Genomic DNA, 24,368 nt, shown 5'->3' on the forward strand with positions numbered 1-24,368 from the left:
GGATAAATGCTTTAATCAAAATGAGTTATATAATAGGGAAAGATAGATTCTCAGCATCTGAAAATAAATGCTGCAAATATAATTATTTTTAAAAATCATACACTGATTATCAAATTGGATCTTTTCTTAAAGTTGGTTGTTCCAAATCTGTATTTTCAGCAGGGTAGGGATCTCTCTCTGCCAATCCATTATTGATGGACTACTCATTTAGGACTTCTATTCTTCAGAAAGTTGCCTGGATATCAACCAGCATTGATCTTGCATAGCCAAGAGGCATCAGAACTAGGGCAGTGCAAGTTCTTGAAACTTTTCTTCACAAAATTCTTACTCAACTAATATTATTATAACTTTTTCCCTGCAACATTAAGATGACTAAGTACCCCTATATTAGAGGTCTAAATTGGTCTTTTTACAATTTTCAGTTTTAAATACACACACACACACACACACACACACACACACACACACACACATACACACAATAAAACAAAAAATATTTTTTAAAAAAAACAGCACTCACCTTTTACAGAAATGCTTTGTCATTTAGAAAAAAAATCAACTTTAAATAGGAATAATAGTTCAGTTATAGAAACCATTATTACTCTTAAGTTGCAAAACTTGAGAATGAATGTATGAATACACAAGAAGTTTGCTATAATTACTATAAAGTTGTAAATAATTTTCAATGCAAAAATATTTAATGGCAATAAGATTTTAAGATATCTGTTTCATGTTCCAAATAAATATAGAAATAACAACTGATGTGCTATTTGAAGAAACCATTAATTGAAAGATAGCAAATTGACTTTCAGACAAGACTTTAAACATTACTCAACTCTTTAAAGCATGTGAATCCATTAGCTGTCCAAGGATTCCAAAAGAATATGGAATGGATTCCCCTCCACCAGAAGGGTTTTTGGATTCACACATTTGGGTAGAATATGAAAAGATCTTTGAATGCATTTTAGAAAGTATATCTTGGGGCAGCTAGGTAGTACAGTGGTTAGAGCACCAGGAGGTCCTGAGTCTGGTCTCAGACACTTAATATTTCCTAGCTTCCTACTTGGCAAGTCACTTAATCCCAATTGCCTTAACAGAAAAAAAATAAAGAAAATAAAGAAAAAAGTATATCTCATAGCTCTTAAAGTTAATTACAACAACTATAGATCATTATCCCCCTTCTCTTTAATCTTTCAGAGATTTTTAAAAACTATAACATGTATATTAACACACATTAATGACCAGTTTATTTTTGATTATTGGCTCCTATCTTTTACAATTTTGCATTCCCAAATCTCTTAACATGCATATTTGAAGTTGTCAGATGATGGCTCCTTGATAATTAAACTAATACTTTCTTGATGCTTTCAGTATGTTTTGTTGTTGTTGTTGTTGTTGTTGTTTTTAATGTGGGAGCTCTGGATTCTGTCTGTGCCATTCATTGGACTTTTCCTTTTCGGATTCCTTTTAGGAAGTGATTGGTAGGTTATTTTGCTGGTTTGTGTAGCTTTGAGGAGAGGTTATTACTCTAATTGTATTTCTTGATCATTAATCATTTTCCAGGTAACTTCATGATTTGCTTCTGTTCAGACAACATTTAAATGAAATAAAGGCTATTCTCTTAACTCTTGAATTGTTATTTTTCAGGGGGCCCAAGAGCGTATAGACAATTTACGTCGTTCTGGTGTGATTCATGAAAAACAGCCTGCTGTGTCTGTAGAAAACTTCATTGCTGAATTGCTACCTGACAAGTAAGAGGCTTATTGAACTATATCTTGATTGTGTTATTATTGTGTAGATTGTGTCATTAGATCAAGATGGCATACATTAAATATATCCAAAATTTGGGTGCTATTTTCTAGAGATTAAAGGAGAATATTTGTGTGTCAGCATTTAAAATTTCTTTTCTACCATTTCCATTGATGAAATTATTAGTTTTCTAGTCTTAAAACAGATTAATGGCAAAAATTAGTCAAGTAAGTCTATTTCTAATAGTTATATGTGCCTGATAAAAGTTAAATTTAATTAAAGTAAGGTATTTTGTCTTAAGGTACATTATTATTTGGATTACAGTTTAACTTTTTTTTTTTTTTTTTTTTTTTAATGTTCTGCTTGTGCTGATTTGGAAATTATTACTGGAATGAATTTATAATTATTTATAATAATGAAATATCACCAAAAGTTCTCAACCCTAAGTATTTGAAAAGATATTTTTGTGGACTTTATGGTTTGCCAAATGCTTCTGTATTTGTCGCTCTAAAATTGAATTACTAACTGAGCTAAGCTAAACTAGTAGAAAACACGAGTTTTATTAGATGCTTCCATGCATTTGTTATTCTTAGGGATCCTATAATTTTTGGCAAGAAGCTACTTTTTTTTTCCCCAAGTACTTTAAGTTGAATGGGAAAAATCTCTTGAGTGAAATAGAAGAGAATAGTGCCAAGTATGAAGCTCTTAAGTATCCCAGCAAACCCCAGGGATCTGTGATGGCTGCAGTCATTTTGAAGATCTACCAGATACATCTCAAGTGTATGGAAGCAGATGCAGCCAGGCTGCCCAATGGACAGCACACTAAGTTTGCAATCAGAAAGACTTAAGTTCATATTTGATCTCATATACTTATTATATCACATATGTGACCCTTTGCAAATCATTTAACTTCTGTTAACCTTAGTTTACCTCCCTGGGTTGTTGTGGGGATCAAATGTGTAATATGCCTTAACAGAATGTGTGGTACGTTCTACATGTTGACTATCATTATTATTATTGCTACTAATATTGCTAGATCAAAAGGTATGCACAGTTTAGTAACTTTTTGGACATAATTTCAGTTTTTGAGCTAAGTCTTAAGGGAAACCGGGGGCAAGGGGGGTGGATTATATATTTATTTATCGCAAAGGTAAGAGGAAAAACTTCCAGGAATAGGGGTCAGCTAATGAAAAGACATAGATCTGGGTGATATAAGGAATAGCAAGTAGGTTTTGTGGCTAAATTGTAATGTGTGATGGAGGGAAGTGATGTATAAATAGAAGAAAAAGTAGGAGGGAGAGTAACTTGCGTCAGTTTTAAATGCTAAACAGAAGACTTATTTTGGAGGTAATTGGGACTTTATATTTAATCTTGGAGGTTACCTGAGAGCCATTGGAATTTATTAAGTGGGTTAATGGAGTGAATAACATGCTTTAGGAAAGTCAAATTGGCAGCTGAGTAGAAGATTAATTGGAATGGAGAAATATTTGAGGTAAAGATCCATTGAAAGATTATTGAAATAGCTCTGGCAAGAGTTAATGTCAGTCTTTAATGTTGTGGTGCATGTAGGAATGGAGATAAGATGGCATATTTAAGAGATGTTTGAAGATAAGGAGTTTAGGATGACACTTAGTCTGGGTAAGTGGTGATCTCCTTGAAAGTAATAAGCAGGTTGGCAAAAATGAGGATTAATGGGAAAAGTTAATGAAATCTGTTTTGCTTATCTTGAATTTGAAATGGCAAAAGAACATCCAGTTCAAGATGTCTAAATACAAACTCTGGGAATCCTCTGCATAGAGATAGTAATTGGATCTATGGTAGCTGATTAAATCAGTAAGCAAGATGATAATAAAAGAAAGAATAACAGTGGTTAATTGACATGTTTAAAATGAAAGTCCAGCAAAGGACACAAAGGAAGTATAATCAAGACAGGAAGAGAATTGAGAGAAGACACTATCACAGCACCTTAGAAAGGTAGTATCCAAAAGATGGTAATCAGTGTGTTAAAAGATACAAAGAATTCAAGAAACCTGAGCATTGAGAAAAGACCCTTAGATTTGGTGACAATGGAATACCCACATAGAGGTTTTTAGAGTTAAGAGATACTGCACCTTGGGACCTTCCTTAGAACTTAGAAACTCCTTCCTACCCCTCTCCCACAAATTGCCTTATTAAAACTGTTATGTTTTGGCACCTAAAGGAATAATGATAAAGCCAAAGGAAAAATGTCTGTATTCCTCCATCATGTCCAGGGTTTCACAGGAACCATAGTAGGGCATAAAACTAGTTCAGTACCTTAGTTTCTCAGTGCTCATGCTGCATTCAATTCTCACAACAGGAAAAAAGTCATGGCATCACCTGGGCATATAAGGCACCTGAAGTTTTGTAAGAGCCTTGTTATCAGTCTAATTGATAACAATAGGTTGGAGCCTGTCAAGATCACTGCAAGAGATGAAGTGAACTACCTGTTAAGAGACTGTGGATGGAGTCCACAAAAATTAAGGACAAAACCCAAGTAGAACCACCTAAAAATCAAGCCAATACCCAAGAATTTCTGCAGAAACCAGGGTTTCATCCAAAATTACTCAATAAAATAATAACAAAATTCATTTGAATGAACAAAAGATCTGAACATCAAAGTTAATATGATAAAAGTAGGAATGAAGGGGAAATAACACTTCTGTACCACAAGCTGTATTATGGACTAAGAGTGATCAAGAATGGTTAACTACTTATGGCACAGGAACTAATGAAATATTATTGTGTTGTAAAATAAAATGAAAAACGTGATGCGAAGAATGGAAATACATGAACATATTCACAATTAAGTAAAAATAGCCAGGAGAATAATATACATAATACTGTCATTACTTTAAATAAAGAGAATAGCCACAAAAATCATCAAACTTAAATATTATGGAATTAAAAATAACAAACTTCCTCCTAATAAAAAAAAAAGTGGAGACCTCTGCCTCTTCCCCTTTGGTGTCTAGATTTAGAACAGTGGTCCTCAAACTTTTAAAATATGGGGCCAGTTCACTGTCCCTCAGACTGTTGGAGGGCCAGACTATAGTAAAAACAAAAACTCATACTGTCTCCGCCCCTCAGCCCATTTGCTATAACCCTGCGGGCTGCATAAACATCCTCAGCAGGATATGGCCTGAGGAGCCGTAGTTTGAGAACCCCCTGGTTAGAACATTGAAAGTAATGCTAAATTTTTTTCCCTTTTAAAAAAAATAATTATTTGTTTTAAGGGATGGTTCCCTGGAAGAATAGAAGGGGAAAAGATACAGGGGCAGATACACGCATTGTAAAAACCAAAATATCTATTTAAAATATATATTTTTTAAATCTGTTGGAATGAGAAAAGATAAAATAGATAAATTTAATTGCATGACCCTGGGGGTGGGGGGGAATTAATGGATGTAGGGATTTCTGCTATCCAAGACATATAAGCCAAAATTTAAATATTCTCTATAGATAACTAGTCTAAAGTGATCAAAAGATAGAAATAGTTGCTAAAAGAATTGCCAGGTATTCACAGCTACAATGCTCCAAATCACTAATGTGAAAAACCTGAGGTTCTACTTCACACGCAACAAATTGGCAAAGATGACAAAAAATAATGGGTTTTTTTTTATTGGTTTTCTTGAGATTAGATAATACTCAGTTTAATTGTTGGTTTATTTTCCTTACATCAATATCTAATCAGTTTCCTTTTGTTATAACTAAAAAGAATTTTGATTTCTTAATTGATCTGATTTTAAAATGTATAATTCAGCATATATATATTGCATTGCAGATGGTTTGACATTGGCTGTTTGATAATTGAAGATCCTCTCCATGGCATTCATCTAGAAACATTTACACAAGCTACACCAGTGCCTTTGGAATATGTACAGCAGGTATTTTTTTTTTTAATGAAATGTCCCTTTTTTAAAATGAAATAACTACTTTTTATCTCAAATTAACTTTTACTACTGGAATTCAACTGTATAATTTCTCTGATGTCCTTTACCTTTTTATACTTGCTCCATTTTTTGCACTTTCCATATTTCACTCTTTGTCCTATTTTTATTTCTTTTATTTACTTTCTTCACTTGATTTTCTTTTATGGTTCTCTCAACTAATTTTTTGATAATCTATTCTAATTAATTACTTAACAAGTAAAGATGGTAGACAATTATGATTCAGCCGATAGTCTAGAAATTGTCAATTTACCTCAGATCATCTAATGGAAAAGTGGGAATAATATGTACTTATATGGCATATTTCATAGTCTGATATGATAGTAATTGTATAGTTGTTTTATGGTAAAAAAGATACTATGTTTCTGGCTCCTTTCTCCTGGCTCCCAGTTCCTTACAATGTTGTGTTTTTTTGTAGAATCTCTTATGTCAAAGAATTAAATATATTTCAATCTTTGAAATATATCATTTACGCTCTAGCCCTTATAATTTCTTTCAAAAGGTGAAGATATTCATGAAAGATGCTGATGTTAATGATCATAGGAGGACAGTATACTTAAATGTTCTCTTATAGAATAGGGCCTTACTCTCACTCTGTTAGTATTACCATTTATTATTTGAGTGGGTCAGTATCAGAAATTTAAAATTGAAAAGGTTCATTTACTTATTAAACTTGAATTATAATTGAGTCAGTTCTTTTTAAAAATTTTCTTCTCATTTTATGTTTCTCAAGATATTTTTGATGTCTTTTATTTTTATTTTACCTTCTATTCTAAATATATCCTTCTCCCTTCTTCCAAGGCAACCATCCTTCATAGTAAAGAGTAGCAAAGAAGGGCAAAAACCAGTTCAGCAACCTAGCCTTCTGCTGTGTCTAACAGGAGTCCGTGTTCCATACACATATAATCCTGCATGTTTATAATGAACGAAAAGAAATAATTTTTCTAAATATATCTGGAGTCAAAACTTTGGTCATTACAATTACCCAAAATTTGTTTCTTTCGTTGCTATTCTTTTTACATTTTTGTAGGCATTCTTCAAACTTACTTCATTTTGCATTAGTTCAAGGGAATCTTCCCCATGCATTTTTGAATTCTTCATATTAACTATTATGTTGCAATAATATCCTAATATATTCTTGTTTTAGTAGTTTTTTAGCCACTCCTCCAATTGATGGGTATTCCTTTTCTTTCCTGTTTTTTTGCTACCACAAAAGTTGATATGTTTTGGTACAAATGGGATCTTAACCTCTTGGGTTATATGCCTAGCAATGGAATCCCATAGCATTTTAATTTTTTTTTTCCAGCAAAATTTCAAAGTGCTTTCCAGAATGATATAACCATATAGATCCTCTTATATTAACTAATTCCACATTTTTTTTCCTCACCTGCCAGTGTGCTTGGTATAAGGTAAATGCTTAGTTTTGATTTTAACTTCTCTTTAAAAAAATTTTTTTTTATTGACAGCTGTTTTTTCCCCTATATTATCTTTTTTAGCAAAAATATCCCTTTCGCCTTTGCTTCACAAAGGGCTAGCTCTTGTAACAAAAATAGAAACTTCTTCAATAAAACTAATCAGCCAAGTTTGATATGATCTGATACAGTTTTCTACTCCCACAGTCTGTCCTACCTCTGCAAAGAAGGGAGATATATTTTCTCATCTCTTCTTCAAGACCTAGCTTGGTCATTACACACATAGTTTTTACTTCCTGTGTAGTTTTGTTCTTTGTTCTTCACATTTATGTTGTTGTAGTCATTGTATAGATTTCCTTTCTCTGAATTCTTGTAGCTAATTTTTGACAAGGGCAGTTTTTTCCACTATATCCATGTACCAGTACTATTTGATAAGCATCTCTCTTTTCCAGTTTTTTGTCACCACAAAAAAAAAAAAAAAAAAAAAAAAAAAAAAAGCTACTATGAATATTTTGATAGATAGGATTTCTCTGTCTTTTCCCTCTTTTGGGCATATAAACTTAGCAGTGGAAATTCTGGGTGAATTGAACACTTTAGTCTCTTTCTCAGTATAATTAATTCCAAAGTTCTTTCTAAAATGACTAGCTTAGTTCATGGTTCTAATATGTCCTTCTTTCCACAATTTTTCCAACATTGACTGTTCCCATATTGCCTAGTGTAGATGAATCTTTGAGGTTGATTTGATTATTGATTGAGTTTCTTTTATTTTTATTAATTCAGAGCATTCTTTCATATGGCTGGAAAGAGTTCACAATTCTTTTGACAATTCATATCCTTTGATTACTTTTATATTTGTGTTCTTGGTCTTGTATATGTCTGTTAGTTCCTTTATACTTCTTTAATCAACTTTTTTTAATTGCTATCATATAGATTCAGTAGTTGTATTAGTACTTGTGCTTTTTAAGTTCATAGATCTGACATTCTGTCTTATTGTACATTTGAATGTAAACTTTATTCTGCATTTGGCATCCTGAGAGAAAATGTGCTCTTATCTTTTTGTCATCCAACAATGGCTTTCCTGGTCCCTTATCTTGTAAACATGCTTGGGTGTGGTAGTGGACAATGTAGAGGGCCCACAGGGATTGAATCTAGTATGTATGATGTGGCTAAAATACATGCTGTTTTTGAGCTCTGTTTGTCTACCCATTTAAACTTATGACTTCAAGTGACAAGATAACAAGTCTTTGAAATGGTCCAAAATATATCCCTTGTCAATACTATATTACCCTTATATAGAATAGATGTTGTGCTATTTGTAAAAAAAAAAAAAAAAAAGTTAAAATTGACTTATATAAGGTGAATACTACTAAGACAAACTGAATAATAGAACTTGATTAGATTGTAGTACTTTTAAAGGAGCCCTTAAATTTGAGATAATTTCATTTTAAAATAGGAGGCTTTTCTGTTTTGTTTCGTGGGCAGTCTTAAAAGTTTATTTCATAGGTTATTTGGCTATTCTAGTTTGAAGATTTCCAGTAATCATTTTTTGACTCTGTGACTGAAATAGAGCTATTTATTTATATATTAGAAATGTCTTTTAAATAATGTTATTAGTAACAGCTAATCTTTTTATTCCACAGGCTCAAAATCTCACCCCCGAGGACTATAATTTAAAATGGTCAGGCCTTTTGGTAACTGTGGGTGAAGTGCTTGAGAAAAACTTGGTACATATCAACCGAACTGATTGGCATGTAGCTTTCACTGGCATGTCTCGGAGACAAATGATCTACAGCGCTGCCAAAGCAATTGCAGGCATGTATAAGCAACACTTGCCACCCAGGACCACTTGAGAGAAGATTGTCTGGGGTACAGAGACATTTTTCTATAGTTTAATATTAAAGAAGAGATCATATCTTCTGATTGAAGAGTTTCAATGATTTCTGCAAGTTTTCTATTTTACCTGGTATTCTGACTAGAAAAAAGAACAAATGTAATTTTATTATATATTAATCTAACTTCAGATATCATAGTTCTCAGAAATGAGCATCCATAGCATTTATAACAGTTTGAAAGCATTAAATTTGTAAAAAGAGAATTTATTTGCTGAGACATTTAATATACTTGTTTAAATTGGGTGATTTTTTTTTTAAGAGGGTATAGCCCATTGATAAATAATGCTATAAAGTCCCTCTCAGCTCTAAATCTATGTGTCTGAGGTTACTGTTGTCTATAGTGTTGCTAATTTCTCATTTCACTTCAGAATGAATCCTTTTTCCCCATAGTTTTTAAAAATCTGATTTGTGGATGATCTCAGGACTGATGCTCAGTAATTCCTCATTATATTACCACAAGATGAAAATGACATTTTCATGAACATTGATAAAACATCAGATATTTTTTGTGCTGAGTGATTCATAGAGCCTCATGTAACATAGCTTTTCAAATAAAAATCCCACTTTATTTTAGTGCTTATCATATCTTGACATATCATAAATTGTCCCTTAAACATCAAAAGGCTGTTTTTGATTTTTCAAATCTTTGCTTTCTCAGTATCTGAAAATAATTGCTTCCCTATAATTCAAAAACCTTTCTAGAATCATCTTGCACAGCAGTATAGATCTTCATTCTATTGCTTCCCCTGCAGATGTAAGGCAGTCATTTTTGTGTTTTCTTTCTTTACTTCCACTTAACATCTTCCATTCTTCAATAAAATGTTTGATGAGCAGGGAATATTTTACTATTATAAGATTGGTATTTGTGTTTTTAAAAATAATTACAAGACTTTTTGGTTTTGCTTTAAACACTACCTTTTCAACTCATACCATTCTGCCTTTACTTTTTTAGATACTTTCAGAAGATCCTTTTTATACTATATGCAATTTGTTAGTACATTATATTTGTACACGGTGATAATTTTTTCTTTTCCCAAATAATCTATTTTGCCATCATTGGCCAACAATAAACCAAAATTTAAATAAATGGATTTTTATGAAATAAATTCACTGTGTATATGCATATGTGTGCATCTAGTTTGTAAAAGCAATTTCTCATATGCTATTATTTAATTTTTATGAAATATTTCTTACCCTTTGCTGATGTTAGAAAAACAAGCCATGGCAGTTTCAACCAACTTTTGAAGTTCTTGCCCAGCACAATTTTGCAGTATAATTTTAATTTGTATTTAACCTAGGCATTAAGAGAGGTGGGAATAAATACCTCTGCCACATATTACCTGAAAAGTAAAAATTGAACATTATAGATTAATGTTTTTATAGCATTTTTATTATACTTAGCACTGAAATATTATTCCCAAATACAATTTATTTTGAATTTTTGCAAGAAATTTTTATTTCATGCAAAGCAATGAAAATGCCAAATTGAAGATGAGCATTACTTATCTATGAATATATTAGGGATCTTATTTTAAAAAATACTAAGAAGACAGAATAAGATATTTCCATTTAAAATGGGCTAGTGAAAAGAAGGAACAGAACAGGCTAGATATCACAGAAGAATTGTAGCAAATTAAAAAAAAAAAAAAAACTAGACTGAATTTTGCTAGGAAAAAATATCCATAAAAAAATACTATAGGGAATATCTTCATCCAGCTCTGGATAGCAAAGGGGAACATAACAGGAACTTGCAGATACTGAAGAATGAGGGGTCCATGTTGAAAAATGGGGGCAAGCACAGAACTTGGAATTCTCCATCGTGAACCATTCCTCTTGACACCTGGAGTGACATTGTGTTCCAGAGAGCATGAAGATGGGAATGCTCCAAAAGGAAACTTGAACAACTGGAGCACTCAAGTTTCAGATGTGGTGGAAATGAGAGCCAACAAATTTCAGATAGGAAGGGTAGGAAACAGTTTGCAGTGCTCTTCAAGCTCTGAGAGTCTGCAACCCTGTGACCTCAACCACTGCCGAAGGCCTTGAAGAATGCAACACTCCAGAGCAGGAGGTTATAGGCAGCTCTGAAATGTCAAGCACTCTGAGCTGCACAGACACCAATGGAAGGGAGGACAGTATCCAGTCTGGGATGATATAAAATAGAACCAGAGAAGGCTATGATGCTGTCTTGAGAGTAAGTGGATTCCAGCCCTGACACAGCGTCCCACTTCAGAAAGTAGGAATAAAAATAGAGTAAGCGATAGAAGATACCAGTTACTGGGGTTGAAATGTTATGTATCTAGGGATATTGAAGACAGAAGAATAGAACTCATAGCAATTACTAGTAGAATCTCAGATTAGAAAAAGAAATTAACCACAAGGACTTATTTGTTGAAATGGAGCAAGAGATTTAAAAAACTGTGAATGAAATAAGTTCTTAGTAAAGAATGGAAATGAAAATAAGTAGCTTAGACAGGAGATACCAAGTCTTTGCCAAATAGCCTTCCTGAAAATAATGAAACAAATGGGGAAAGTTTCCATAAGACAAAAAGAAATGCTTGAAAAAATAGAACTAAAGTATTTACTAACAAAACCATCTGACCTATAAAAGAGTTCAAAAATAGAGAACATATTTGGGGATAAGGGGGGAGTGAGAACAAATGCCATAATTCAAGAAATCATAAAAGAAAACTGCTTAGATCTATTAAAATCAAAGTCCAAAATGAAAGTAGAATTCACTGGTCACCTCCAAAAAGCAAACATCCAGGAATATCATGTTTAAAATCCAGAGCTTCTTGGGCAATTTAAAGTTTGCAAGGTGATCAGGAGTTACAAAGTACCAAAGTTCACATAAAATTGGCAGCTACCTATTCCAAAAAAAAATTTAAAACTTCTAATCAAGATAATAGGGAAATAAATATTTAAGGAAATAAAAGACTATTCCAAGTATTTTTGACATATATATATATATATATATATATATATGGGTAAGTTTTTATTTTCTCTCAGGTACTACTTGAATTTGTAGTGTAATTCTTTGTGCATGTGTATTTTGGGGCTTCTCATTCTATTTTTTTTCCAACATTTTCTTCTTTTTACTGATATCTTTAGTCTGTTTCTTTATTAGAACTTTGTGTTTGGACTAGACTCTACTACCTATTCCTTTGTAGATTGATTAGATTCTGTCTAGTCTGCTTCTGCTCCTGAAAGCAAACTAGGCAATACCCTCCCTACTTTAATTTCCAGATACCTCCAGTTTTCGCATTTTCTTCTTCACAGTCTTCAACTAGGAATTGTCTGTTTTTTGCTGTGACTCTGACAGACCCTAGCCCTATATTACTGATTGTGCTAGCGTCAATTCATTGATGAGACATCACATTGACAGCCAGAACTTGCTCATGCATCTGCAGCTTTTGTGACTATAATTGGGTCTCTTCTATCATAATTTCTTATTGAACCCAAAGTGACCTAATTCAATTTAAAAGGCTTAGTCTGAAAGGGGAAAGACTATCAAAAGATATGGTTGAGCCTTTATTGCCTATAAGTAATATTAAACTGAGTGATTGGGGGCAGCTAGGTGGCGCAGTGGATAGAGTACCAGCCCTGAATTCAGGAGGACCCGAGTTCAAATCTGGTCTCAGACACAACACTTCCTAGCTGTGTGACCCTGGGCAAGTCACTTAACCTCAGCCCCAGAAAAGAAAAAAAAAAAAAAAACTGATTGCCATACAGTTGAGCTTTTTATTGCATTCAAAAGGCTCAAAAGGCTCAATTGCTTGGTTGCTACAAAATTGCTGAATTTTACTGCCTATGGAATGTGCTTCTGGAGTTTCTATCTTAGTGCATGTAGAAGTGATAAAAAGGGAAATGAGATAATCTTTATTCTTTTTTTTTTTTAATTTTTATTTTATTTTATAATTATAACATTTTTGACATTACATATGCATGGGTAATTTTTTACAACATTATCCCTTGTACTTACTTCTATTCAGATTTTTTCCCTTACTCCCCCAACCCCCTCCCCCAGATGGCAAGCAGTCTTATATATGTTAAATATATTACAGTATATTCTAGATACAATATATGTGTGTAGAACCGAATTTTTTGTTGCACAGGAAGAATTGGATTCAGAAGGTAAAAATAACAGTTTACATTCATTTCCCAGTGTTCCTTTTCTGGATGTAGCTGGTTCTGTCCATCATTAATCAATTGGAATTGGTTTAGCTCTTCTCTATGTTGAAGAAATCCACTTCCATCAGCATACATCCTCGTACAGTATCATTGTTGAAGTGTATAATGATCTTCTGGTTCTGCTTGTTTCACTCAGCATCAGTTGATGTAAGTCTCTCCAAGCCTCTCTGTATTTCTCCTGTTGGTCATTTCTTATAGAACAATAATATTCCATAACATTCATATACCATAGTTTACCCAACCATTCTCCAATTGATGGACATCCATTCATCTTCCAGCTTCTAGTTACTATGAAAAGGGCTGCCACAAACATTTTGGCACATACAGGTCCCTTTCCCTTCTTTAGTATTTCCTTGGGGTATAAGCCCAGTAGTAGTATGGCTGGGTCAAAGGGTATGCACATTTTGATAACTTTTTGGGCATAATTCCAGATTGCTCTCCAGAATGGTTGGATTCTTTCACAACTCCACCAACAATGCATCAGTGTCCCAGTTTTCCCACAGCCCCTCCAACATTCATCGTTATTTGTTCCTGTCATCTTAGCCAATCTGACAGGTGTGTAATGATACCTCAGAGTTGTCTTAATTTGCATTTCTCTGATCAATAGTGATTTGGAACACTTTTTCATATGAGTGGAAATAGTTTTAATTTCATCATCTGAAAATTGTCTGTTCATATCCTTTGAGATAATCTTTATTCTTAAAAAACAACTTTGAATGTGTCTTTTTAGAGAATATTCTTTTAATCTTTTATTTTTAATGCCTGTTATAAAAGCATACTTCAATTGGATTTCATTATATGTAGGCTAATGCCTTTTAAAACCTCACTTGAGTGGTTGGACTAAGCCTACATTAGTCTTGGTCTTATAATATTTTATGTAGTTCGCAAAGTTTTATTTTTTCTTTGACCCCATAGTTAAATTCATTTTTTAAATGGAAGAAGCATATTGTAGGAAAAAAAAGGAATCTCTGGATGATGATAGAATGTCCTCTCCCCATTAGCTAATTGGGAGTCACAAATTAATCCAACTTTCCCACTTTTACTCAAACAGTGGTCTAGAAAAAGCTTCAAAATAATGATCAACAAATTCAAAGAGAAACATCAGTAAGCTCCTTTATATAGCCCATAGCTATACAAAAACAAAAAGCAGCTATGGACAATATAAAAGAAGAGTCCTGCTAGAAAATCTAGCCACAAATGTGAGTCAACAGACACGGGAAACAGAATGTTTCCTGGTTTGAGAAACCCCAGGAGAATGATTATAACATTCTCCTTTTAAAAGGAGAAATCTCAGGAGGTAGAACACTTTATAATCTAACTGAGGATGAGCCAGGAAAAGACAGAAGACAGCACTGTAGGGAATTTGCAGGGAGTAATAAGACTATCAAAGACCCTACTCAGGAGGACTTCTGGAGGGATGTAAGACCACCCAAAGACCTAACTAAAGAAGCCCTGCAGGAGGTGGAAATAGAAACCACCAAGTATCCAGATCAAATAAGCCTTTAGGATAGGGGCTGGAGGTGGGGGACAAATCACTCAGCACCCTCATCAAGGATTTCTCATTTTGACAGAAAAGAAAGCCCATTTCAAGAGATTCAGTCAGATGATCCCTTCCAGTATCTGAGTGCAGACACATTGCAGGAAGTTGAAACTGGCATTAGGAACCCAGAGGAATGAAGCCTGAACATTCCATCCAACAGTGCAGAAAAGGATCTTACCTAGCCCTCATACTAAATAAATAGTAAAAGAAGAAAGAGAGAAAACTTAAGGAAGAAAATAGGAAAATTATTAGCTTGGCACAGATAAATATCCAAGAAATAGACTTCTTAAAAATTAGAATATATCAAACGAAAGTTAATAGTTCCATGAAAAAAAACTTTTTTAACTTTTTTTGTCTACGTATATTATCATAAACTTCTGGAAGACAGGTTAGGAGAGAGAAATTAAAAAAAAAAAACCTATTGAATTATCTAAAAACAATAATAAAAAAAAGAGGCCAAATGCTGTATTTCAAGAAATTATATATAAAATTTATTAACTGAAAAGGAAATTGAAAATAGGAAGAATCTACTGATCATCTGAAACAAGAATGAAAATTCCCAGAAGTATCTTATCATAGATAAAATCCAAAGTTTCTAAGTCAAAGATACTGTAAGCAGCCAGAAATGAAAGTTCAAATACTAAAAAATCACAGTATAGGAAACTTTTTTTTTTTTTTTTTTTTTTGCACAAGGCAATTTGAGTTAAATGACTTGCCCAGGGTCACACTAGTGTTAAGTGTCTAAGGCCAAATTTGACCTCAGGGTTGGTGGTCTATCCACTGTGCCATCAAGGTGCTCCAAAATCGCAATTAAAAAAAAAAAAAAAAAACACAGCAAAAGTAATTTTACACACACACACACACAAATGGAACTTTAATCAGGAAGACTTTTGAGTTTCTTGATCAAACAATGAAAATTAAGAAAAATTTTTAGATTCAAACACCAGAGTCAAAGGAAACCTATTCAAATAAGCAAATGGGATTATAGAATGATGAAAGGCATATATTCTAATAGGGAGAAAAATTCTATCAAAATTTTTAAAGAACTCATACTAAACAAATTATTCTCAAAATTTGAGAAGTACTCTTCCACAATACCTTTTTGAGATAACTATGCTACATAAACCAAAGAAAGATCAAACATAACATTGTAGACAAATATAATTAATAAGCATTGGCTCAAAATTTCAAACAAAATGCCATCAACAGATTATAGTGATATTTTCAAGAAGTCATTCTGATAAAATGGGATTTATTTATGTCAACATCCAGGAAACAATATAATTATGTTAAAAGTCAAAACATACAAAGCCATATGATCATATTGATAAAGAAAAAGGCTTTGACAGTACAACACTTTTATGCTCAAAATCCTACAAAGTATAGGCATAGAAGGACTTTTAAAAAAAAAAATTTATCAAAAAAGGTACCTAAAAGAAGTTTATATGTATCTTATATTGGATTACTTGCTGTCAGAGGGAGGGAGAAAGAAGAATTTGGAGCACAAGTTTTTGCAAGGATGATATGTTGAAAATTATTTTTGCACATTTTGAAAATTAAAAGCTATTATTAAAAAAAAAAAAAAAAAGGTACCTAAAAACCAAAAGCAAGCACTATATGCTAAAGGAATCCACTAAAAATATGGAAATGAATCAAGATTATCCATTCTTTCCTCCATTATTTGATATATTTCTGGAAGTGCTAGCAATAGCAACAAAAGAAAAAAATTAAAGAGATAAAGATAGGTAAAAGGGCTGTAAACTATTCTTATTTGCTGACGATATGGAAAATCCTGGGGAATCAGCAAAGATACTAATTGAGATAATCACTGCTAGCAGACCACAAAATAAATGCTTAAAAAAACCAAAAAACATAACTCAGCAAGAAGCAATATTAGGGAAATCCCATTCCCAACAACTGAAATACATAAAACATTTGAGTAATTTATGAAAGAATACAAAAACTTGCATAGATATATAATTTACAAAGTACTGTAAGGAATAAGAAAATAGCTGGGAAAATGTTCAGTGCTTGTGGATAACCTGAATATTCTGAATTGTCACAGTTTTCTATCTTTCTCTGATACAGCTGTTGTCTCATAAAAGTATTCTGAGGGTGTTTTCTTTCTGAATATAACACGTGTGTGTATTATATGTGTGTTTATATGATATATATTGTTAGGTTCTTACTAAGTGCTAAGTCGGTACTTAATATACTTCATATTTAGGATATGAAGTATATCCTAAGACACTCACAGTACAAAAGCTTTCTTTAAGAACAGAGAAGTTGAACACCTTAAATGATTTCCAAAAATTAATAGGAGATATCCAATGGATATGTCCAGTGTTAGGCTTAACTACCAATCAACTGCAACCTCTACATGACATTTTAAGGGGAGACAGTGCTTTAAATTCACCACGCCAGCTTACAAAAGAAGCATAAGAGGCTTTGAGAAAAGTTGAACTGGCTTTATCCAATGTGGTTGAAAGAGTCACTCAAAAACCCTTGGAAATATCAGGTTTTGCTACACAAGAGGCACCCACAGCAGTCCTTCATCAAGGAGACAGTGGGATAGAATGGGTAAACCTCCCAGCACAACCAGAGCAAAAGCCTTACTCCTTACCTGGTGCTTGTAGCTAGAATTTTATTAAAGGCCATTAAGAGAGTAGAACAATTATCTGGGATAAGTCCTGAAAAAATATACACATTCTATACTAACGCACAAATTAATGTATGCTGTGAGACCATCCCAAAATGGCAAATTTTATTGGCCACAGCTCCAAATTTTGCATATGGGTCTCCATTAAAGATAATCTGGCTACTACATAATTGGCGATGGATTTTTGAAGAAAAGGTTTCTAAGGTTCCTCTAAGGACCAACAATCTTTACAGACTCCTCCAAAGAAAATATTTGTGCTGTATACTCTCATGATTTAACCATAAAGAGAGTAGTCAGGATTCCTTTTCAGTCTACTCAGCAGAATGAATTGTTTGCTATCATGCTAGTTCTTACTTATTACCCAGAGACATAAATATAATTACTGATTCAGCCTATTCAGTAGGTGTAGTACAAAGAATTGCCACAGCCTAAATAAAATTTGCGCCTCTAATATTAGCTCTTTAAGGAACTTCAAGAGTAAGTGAGAAAGCATCCAGGCAAGATTTATATCTTGCATGTCCACTCACATAGTGGACTTCCAGGTCCTATTTTTGATGGAAATTCAAAGGCAGATAGCCTTTTAACTATGTTAGCCAGTACTCCTTTATTTCAGGAAGCACAAGAATCTCATTCTAAATATCATCAGGCTGCCCAAGCTTTTTGTTTACAATTTGGACTAACAAGACAGGAAGCTAGGAGCATAGTAAAAAAACTGTACAGCTTGCCTTCCTTTCCACGCTCCTACACTCCCTCCAGGGAAGAACCATCGTGGTTTGAGACCTAATGAAATTTGGCAAATGGATGTGACCCATTATAAATCTTTTGGTCGTCTATCTTTTATCCATGTCGTGGTAGACACCTTTTCAGGATTCACTTTTGCAATGCCAGCAGCAAAAGAGACAGCCCGAGTGGTTACTGAATTCCTTATCCAAGCATTTGCAATTATGGGTGTGCCACAAGAAATAAAAACAGATAATGGACCTGCATATTCTTCTAAACATTTTGCACACTTTTGTGTGCAGTATAAGATTTTATATACCACTGGCATACCTTTTAATCCACAAGGTCAGGCAATAGTAGAGAGAAGAAACAAAGACATTAAGACACTCCTCTAAAAACAAAAGAAAGGGGGAGCCACGGGTAACCCTAGAGAACTTCTAAATTTAGTTCTCTATACCATTAATTTTCTACTTTTTGACAAAGATGCACTGGCTCCGGCAGACAGGTTCTATAACCCACCAGAAGGGCAGTGTGCAGTGCAAGCAGCTCCACTGTCCTTAGATAATCGTCAGGGGAGAAAGTAGTGAATGGAAGGGACCAGATAGGTTAACTGCCTGGGGGAGAGGGTTTGCTTGTATTTCTTCAGATGGGTGCCAACGAGTCGTATTCGCCTTGTCCATCAAAGAGACACAGAAAAAGAGGAAGACCTCAAAACAAAGGAGAAAATCTAAGAAACATCTGCCACTGAAAGAGCATGGCTAATAAAAAGACCATTAAAGAACTTTAAAACCAGCAAGAATCATTGGATTTCCTAATACAAGATGAGACAAATGGATGATGGACTTATGGACATTTATAAATTCTCAATTTATGATTATTTGATCATGCTATTTGTTACATACTTCTAACATGTGTTATGTTACTATGTTACTGAATTATTATGTTACTATATGTTTATGTAATTATGTGTAATGCCTCCCATATTTATGGATTTATATTTCAAGGTCATGACCACCCTATGTTCTAAATCAAAAGAAAGGGGGAGATGTTAGGTTCTTACTAAGTGCTAAGTCAGTACTTAACAATTCTCTAGTTCACACTTTTGGTTCTAGCCTTTAAGGGGAGTTTATCCCTTTGAACTTCTGAGAAGGAGTTTACATATGAAAAGGAGTTTACACAACATTTAAAAGGAGCAAGTTCATTGGTTGAAGTAATTTTCCCCACAAGCTCTTGAGTTCTCACACGCCCATTCTCTGGGATGATAAAAGAAGACAACATTGAGCAAGGAGTCTACTCTAGGACAGAGTTGGGATGGCTCTCTGAAGAAGAAGAGTCTAGTCTGGGATTGAGTTGAGACAGCAGATCTCCTCCCAGAGAGCGATCGGCAGTTTCTGGAGACAACAGAACATTACAATATATGACAATAATTCCAAAATTAATTTACACTTAGTGCTATACCAATCAACAGAAATTTAAAAAATTCTTTTGGAAAAACAAAAGATCTAGAATACAAAAGGAAATGATGAAATCTTCACAAAGTATATTATAAAGCAGCAGTTATCAAACCTATCTGGTATTGGTTAAAAGTAGATCAGATGGATTATACTAGTCAAGAGAGATTCAAAAAGGATAAAACTCAATAATCCTGTGTTTGACAAAGTAAAAAACATAAATTAGGGAAAAAGTTCAAAACTGCTGGAAAAACTGGAAAACAACCTGGCAGAAATTAGGCTTAGACCAATACCTTACACCACACTCCACAATGTAATCTGAATGGATGCACACTCTAAATATTAAAGATCATAATTCAAAAAAAATTTAAAAAGAAACAGTATGTTCCTCTTATAGCTATGGGTTGGAGATGTATTCTTTTTTTTTTTTTTTTTTTTTTTTTTTTTTAACATTTTAATAGTTTTTATTTACCAGATATATGCATGGGTAATTTTACAACATTGACAATTGCCAAACTTTTTGTTCTAATTTTTCCCCTCCTTCCCCCCCCTCCCCTGCAAGATGGCAGGTTGACCAATACATGTTAAATATGTTAAAGTATAAATTAAATACAATATATGAATACATGTTTAAACAGTTGTTTTGTTGTACAAAAAGAATCGGACTTTGAAATAGTGTACAATTAGCCTGTGAAGGAAATCCAAAATGCAGGCGGACAAAATTAGAGGGATTGGGAATTCTTTGTAGTGGTTCATAATCATCATCATCTCCTAGAGTTCTTTTGCTGGGTGTAGCTGGTTCAGTTCATTACTGCTCTATTGGAACTGATTTGGTTCATCTCATTGTTGAAGAGAGCCACCTCCATCAGAATTGATCATCATACAGTATTGTTGAAGTATACAACGATCTAGGAGATGTATTCTTAATGAAAGGAGATAGAAGCAATTATAAAAAAGATAAAACGGATAACTTGGATTACTTAGAAACTAGAAGGCTTAAAGGTCAGATAACTAATGGATTTCTGTGACTAGAGTGTAACTCAAGGTTCCATGTCTTTCCATTATTTTAAGCTACCTTATCTCTCTTTGCCTACTTTCCTGGTCTATAAATAAGAAAATAATAATGGTACCTACCTCCCAAGAGTGTGGTGATGATCAAAATTAGTGAGTTTTGGAGCACCTCTCCGTAGAATTTGTTTGAAGGAAATTAATATTCTGTAAAAGTGTCAGTGGGTAAAAAACACATATCATTTCCCCCTGAAAACTGATAGAGCTATTATTTTAGTATAAAGAAGGAAATAGCTAGTTTGAAAGCAATCTCATGTGTGTGTGTGTGTGTGTGTGTGTGTATTTCATTTTTTAGCTGCCTCTTATTAACTCTCCAGTAAAATAGGTAGATGAGAATTTGTTTCAACGGCCATAAAGGCAATAGAAGCAGACACTGTGGCAAATTTAGAGCTTACTTAGACATCAAAGATGGTCATCCTAAACCATCACTAGTCATCATCTTGACTTTTATCTTGCCATGAACTTTGATGATTTTGGAAGAGAGAATATGATGACTTCTCACACTCTGCCTCCCTTAAATCTAATTTATGTCTGAATTAAAAGACATCACCCATATCATTTTTACCTGTCGCAAAGTCCCATGGTGACAGGCACAGAAGTACTGGAATATATATTCACAATCCTGAGGGCAATCCAGGTTATAGGGTCATTTTCTCTCTGAACTGAAGCAGCTGTAGAATTTGGCAGCTCCCTGGGTATCTGAGCAACTGTTTTGAAGGACCACATTGTTCACCTGGAACAAAGCTGGAAAAGGAGCTGGAAAAAATGCCCTGGAAGTTTTCTACTTACCAGAGCAAACAGGGTTCCTACCCTGCAGTCAAAATTTTAAAATGTACAAAAATTTTTGCAAAGATTATTCCAATCTAGTTGTACAAGGAATATGCACACAAGAAATCCAGTAGATCTTTGTGAGAGAACTCACCAAGTATTGCACATAAACAGTAGCTTGGCATGAAATGAGACTGGCAAATTAAAGCCAGCTTACTGAAGTCAGAGCTAGACACATGCTTTTCTGGAGTGGCCATAGTGAAAGGGAACAACATCAAACTGTAGCAGGTTTTGCCACTAAAACTAGTTAAACAAGCCTGTATGTCTACCAAAAGGAATGAATAACAGGCTCATGACAATGTGATTGCCAGTTTCAGGAAAAGAGCCAGACTACTATCATCAGTGACTATGCTACCATAACAAATCTTGATGAAGTCAAAGAAAAATTTTAGGAAAATCTGGAAACCCTCATCATCAATGGATAGAAAGAAGGCAAACTTATAATTCTGGGTGACTTTAATGCCAGAGTAAGCACAGTCGACAGGACCTTGGGAGGAATGGAATCAGAAACAGCAACAGCAGTGTTCACTTTCTACTGAAGACTTGGGGACCTCATTAGCTTCTCATCAATACTATCTTCCATTTGCCTAAATGCACCCTTACAGCAAACATTGGCATTTAATAGATTATATAATTGTAAGGAAAAGAAACAGGATATGCAAGGTGGTGTGTAGTACAGAGTGTGTAGACCTATTCTCTCTAGACTAAATATTTGAATTCAACAAAAGAGGTAGCCTGAAGTCAGACTTAATGTCAACAGATTAGAGCACTTCTCTGAGTGGGAACAGTTCACTGCCACCTTGGAACAAAAAGTAAGTCAATACATTTTTGGCAAAGAAAAAGAGTAGGCAGCTCTTGAAGACTGGGTGTGGTGATGATTAAAAAGATTTGAGAGACATAATTTCTGGGTAATTTAATCATTTTATTAATAATGGCAGCATTTTAATAAAAGGAGGTTGGAGGTGCAGTGGATAGAGCACCAGCCCTGAATTCAGGAGGACCTGAGTTCAAATTTGATCTCAGACACTTAACACTTCCTGGCTATGTGACCCTGGGCAAGTCACTTAACCCCAGTCGTCATTGGCTATCTCTCTTAGGCACATTCCTTTGGGAAGAGCATCCATAGGTAAGGGTGTGGTGTCATATATGGACAGAAAGAAGTGAAGATAAAATCAAAGGCATGGCAATCCCCTTTGAAGATATTTTGAAATAAAATCAAAGAGAGTAATCATCTTTGATAAGTAGATCTTACAGATAAAAGGTACAAAGGGAAAAAGTAAACAGACAATAGAATTGTGCATTTCATTGATTGTCTCAGTCTGGAGTCTGGAAACATTAGATGCAGCCCTTTAGAGACTTCTAAATTCACTTCAAATGCTCATGTGAATTATTTGTGCCCAATCTGTGGTACAGCCTTCCAAGCCACAGTCAGAGATACTATAACTAGACTCTAACATAGTAATGTCATTTTTCTCTTCTTCAAAAATGGACACCATCAAATGGAGAATGGCTGAATAAATTATGGTATGTGAATGTAATGGAATATTATTGTTCTCTAGGAAACGACTAGCAGGATGATTTCAGAGAGGCCTAGGAGACTTACATAAACTGATGCTAAGTGAAATGAGCAGAAACAGATCATTGTATACAGCAACAGCGATATGATATGACAATCAATTCTGATGGACATGGCTCTTTTCAAGAATGAGGTGATTCAGGCCAGTTTCAATAGTTTTGTGATGGAGAGAGCTGTGGGAACCAAGTGTGGATCATCGCAAAAATGTTCACTCTTTTTGTGTTATTTGCTTACATTTTGTTTTCTTTCTCACTTTCCTTTTTAATCTGATTTTTCTTATGCAGCATGACAATTGTGGAAATATATATGTTGCCCATATTTAACATATATTGGATTACTTGCAATCTAAGGGAAGGGGTGGGATGAAGGAAAAGAAAAAAGTTTTGGAACACAAGATTTTGTAAAGGTATATGTTGAAAACTATGCATAGGTTTTCAAAATAAAAAGCTTTAATTAAAAAAAAAAAAACAACCTAAATTTCTCACATTAAACCATAGATCATTTCTAGTTCAAAAGAAATGGAGGGGAGATGAAGGAAAAGGAAAAAAAAATTGGAACACAAGGCTTTGTAAAGATGAATGTTGAAAATTGTCTATGCATATGTTTTGAAAATAAATAGCATTAATAAAGGAAGGAAGAAAGGAAGGAAGGAAGGAAGGAAGGAAGGAAGGAAGGAAGGAAGGAAGGAAGGAAGGAAGGAAGGAAGGAAGGAAGGAAGGAAGGAAGGAAGGAAGGAAGGAAGGGAGGGAGGGAGGGAGGGAGGGAGGGAGGGAGGAAGGAAGGAAGGAAGGAAGGAAGGAAGGGAAGGAAGGAAGGAAGGAAGGAAGGAAGGAAGGAAGGAAGGAAGGAAGGAAGGAAGGAAAGAGAGGAAGGGAGGGAAGGAAGGAAAGGAGGGAGGGAGGGAAGGAAGGAAAGGAAGGGAGGGAGGAAGGAAGAAAGGAAGGAAGGAAAGGAGGGAGGGAGGAAGGAAAAGAAGGAGGGAGGGAGGGAAGGAAGGAAGGAGCACCACCTTAGAAATCTCAGCCAATGGGGAAAGGAGCTAAGATGCTGGAGAGGGGATTTCACACTAGGTAGTAAAAAAGGGAATGCCCTTTGCCTAGGTGTGTATCTCTCTATAAAATCACTTGTGTGTTGGTGGTTGCTACTGTCCCACACCATCTCAAATAGAAAGCTGGTTTTCACTAAGCTTTCCAAGGCACGTGCCACTCTCCCTATAAAGATTTAGAATCTGGAGTCAATTTCACATCACCTGTTTCTCAAATGAGAAAACTGTCCCAGGTAGGAACTATTTCAGTGATTATCTCATAAAGCCTTCCA

At 34.3% G+C, this 24,368-nt stretch overlaps 1 protein-coding gene across 3 annotated transcripts in view; it reads left to right on the forward strand.

The window, feature by feature from the left end:
- Positions 1-10,127, forward strand: part of PRRC1 (proline rich coiled-coil 1) — a 45,108-nt gene extending 34,981 nt beyond the window's left edge. For all 3 annotated transcript variants that reach the window (XM_074281983.1, XM_074281982.1, XM_074281984.1), the window contains 3 exons: positions 1,648-1,751; positions 5,552-5,654; positions 8,770-10,127. In XM_074281983.1, coding sequence (XP_074138084.1) covers positions 1,648-1,751; positions 5,552-5,654; positions 8,770-8,979 — 417 coding nt within the window. In that variant the 3' untranslated portion in view covers positions 8,980-10,127. The remainder of the gene's footprint in view (positions 1-1,647; positions 1,752-5,551; positions 5,655-8,769) is intronic.
- Positions 10,128-24,368: the final 14,241 nt, after the last annotated feature.

This window comes from Sminthopsis crassicaudata, chromosome 1 (genome assembly GCF_048593235.1).
Source record: "Sminthopsis crassicaudata isolate SCR6 chromosome 1, ASM4859323v1, whole genome shotgun sequence".
Lineage (NCBI taxonomy): Eukaryota > Metazoa > Chordata > Mammalia > Dasyuromorphia > Dasyuridae > Sminthopsis > Sminthopsis crassicaudata.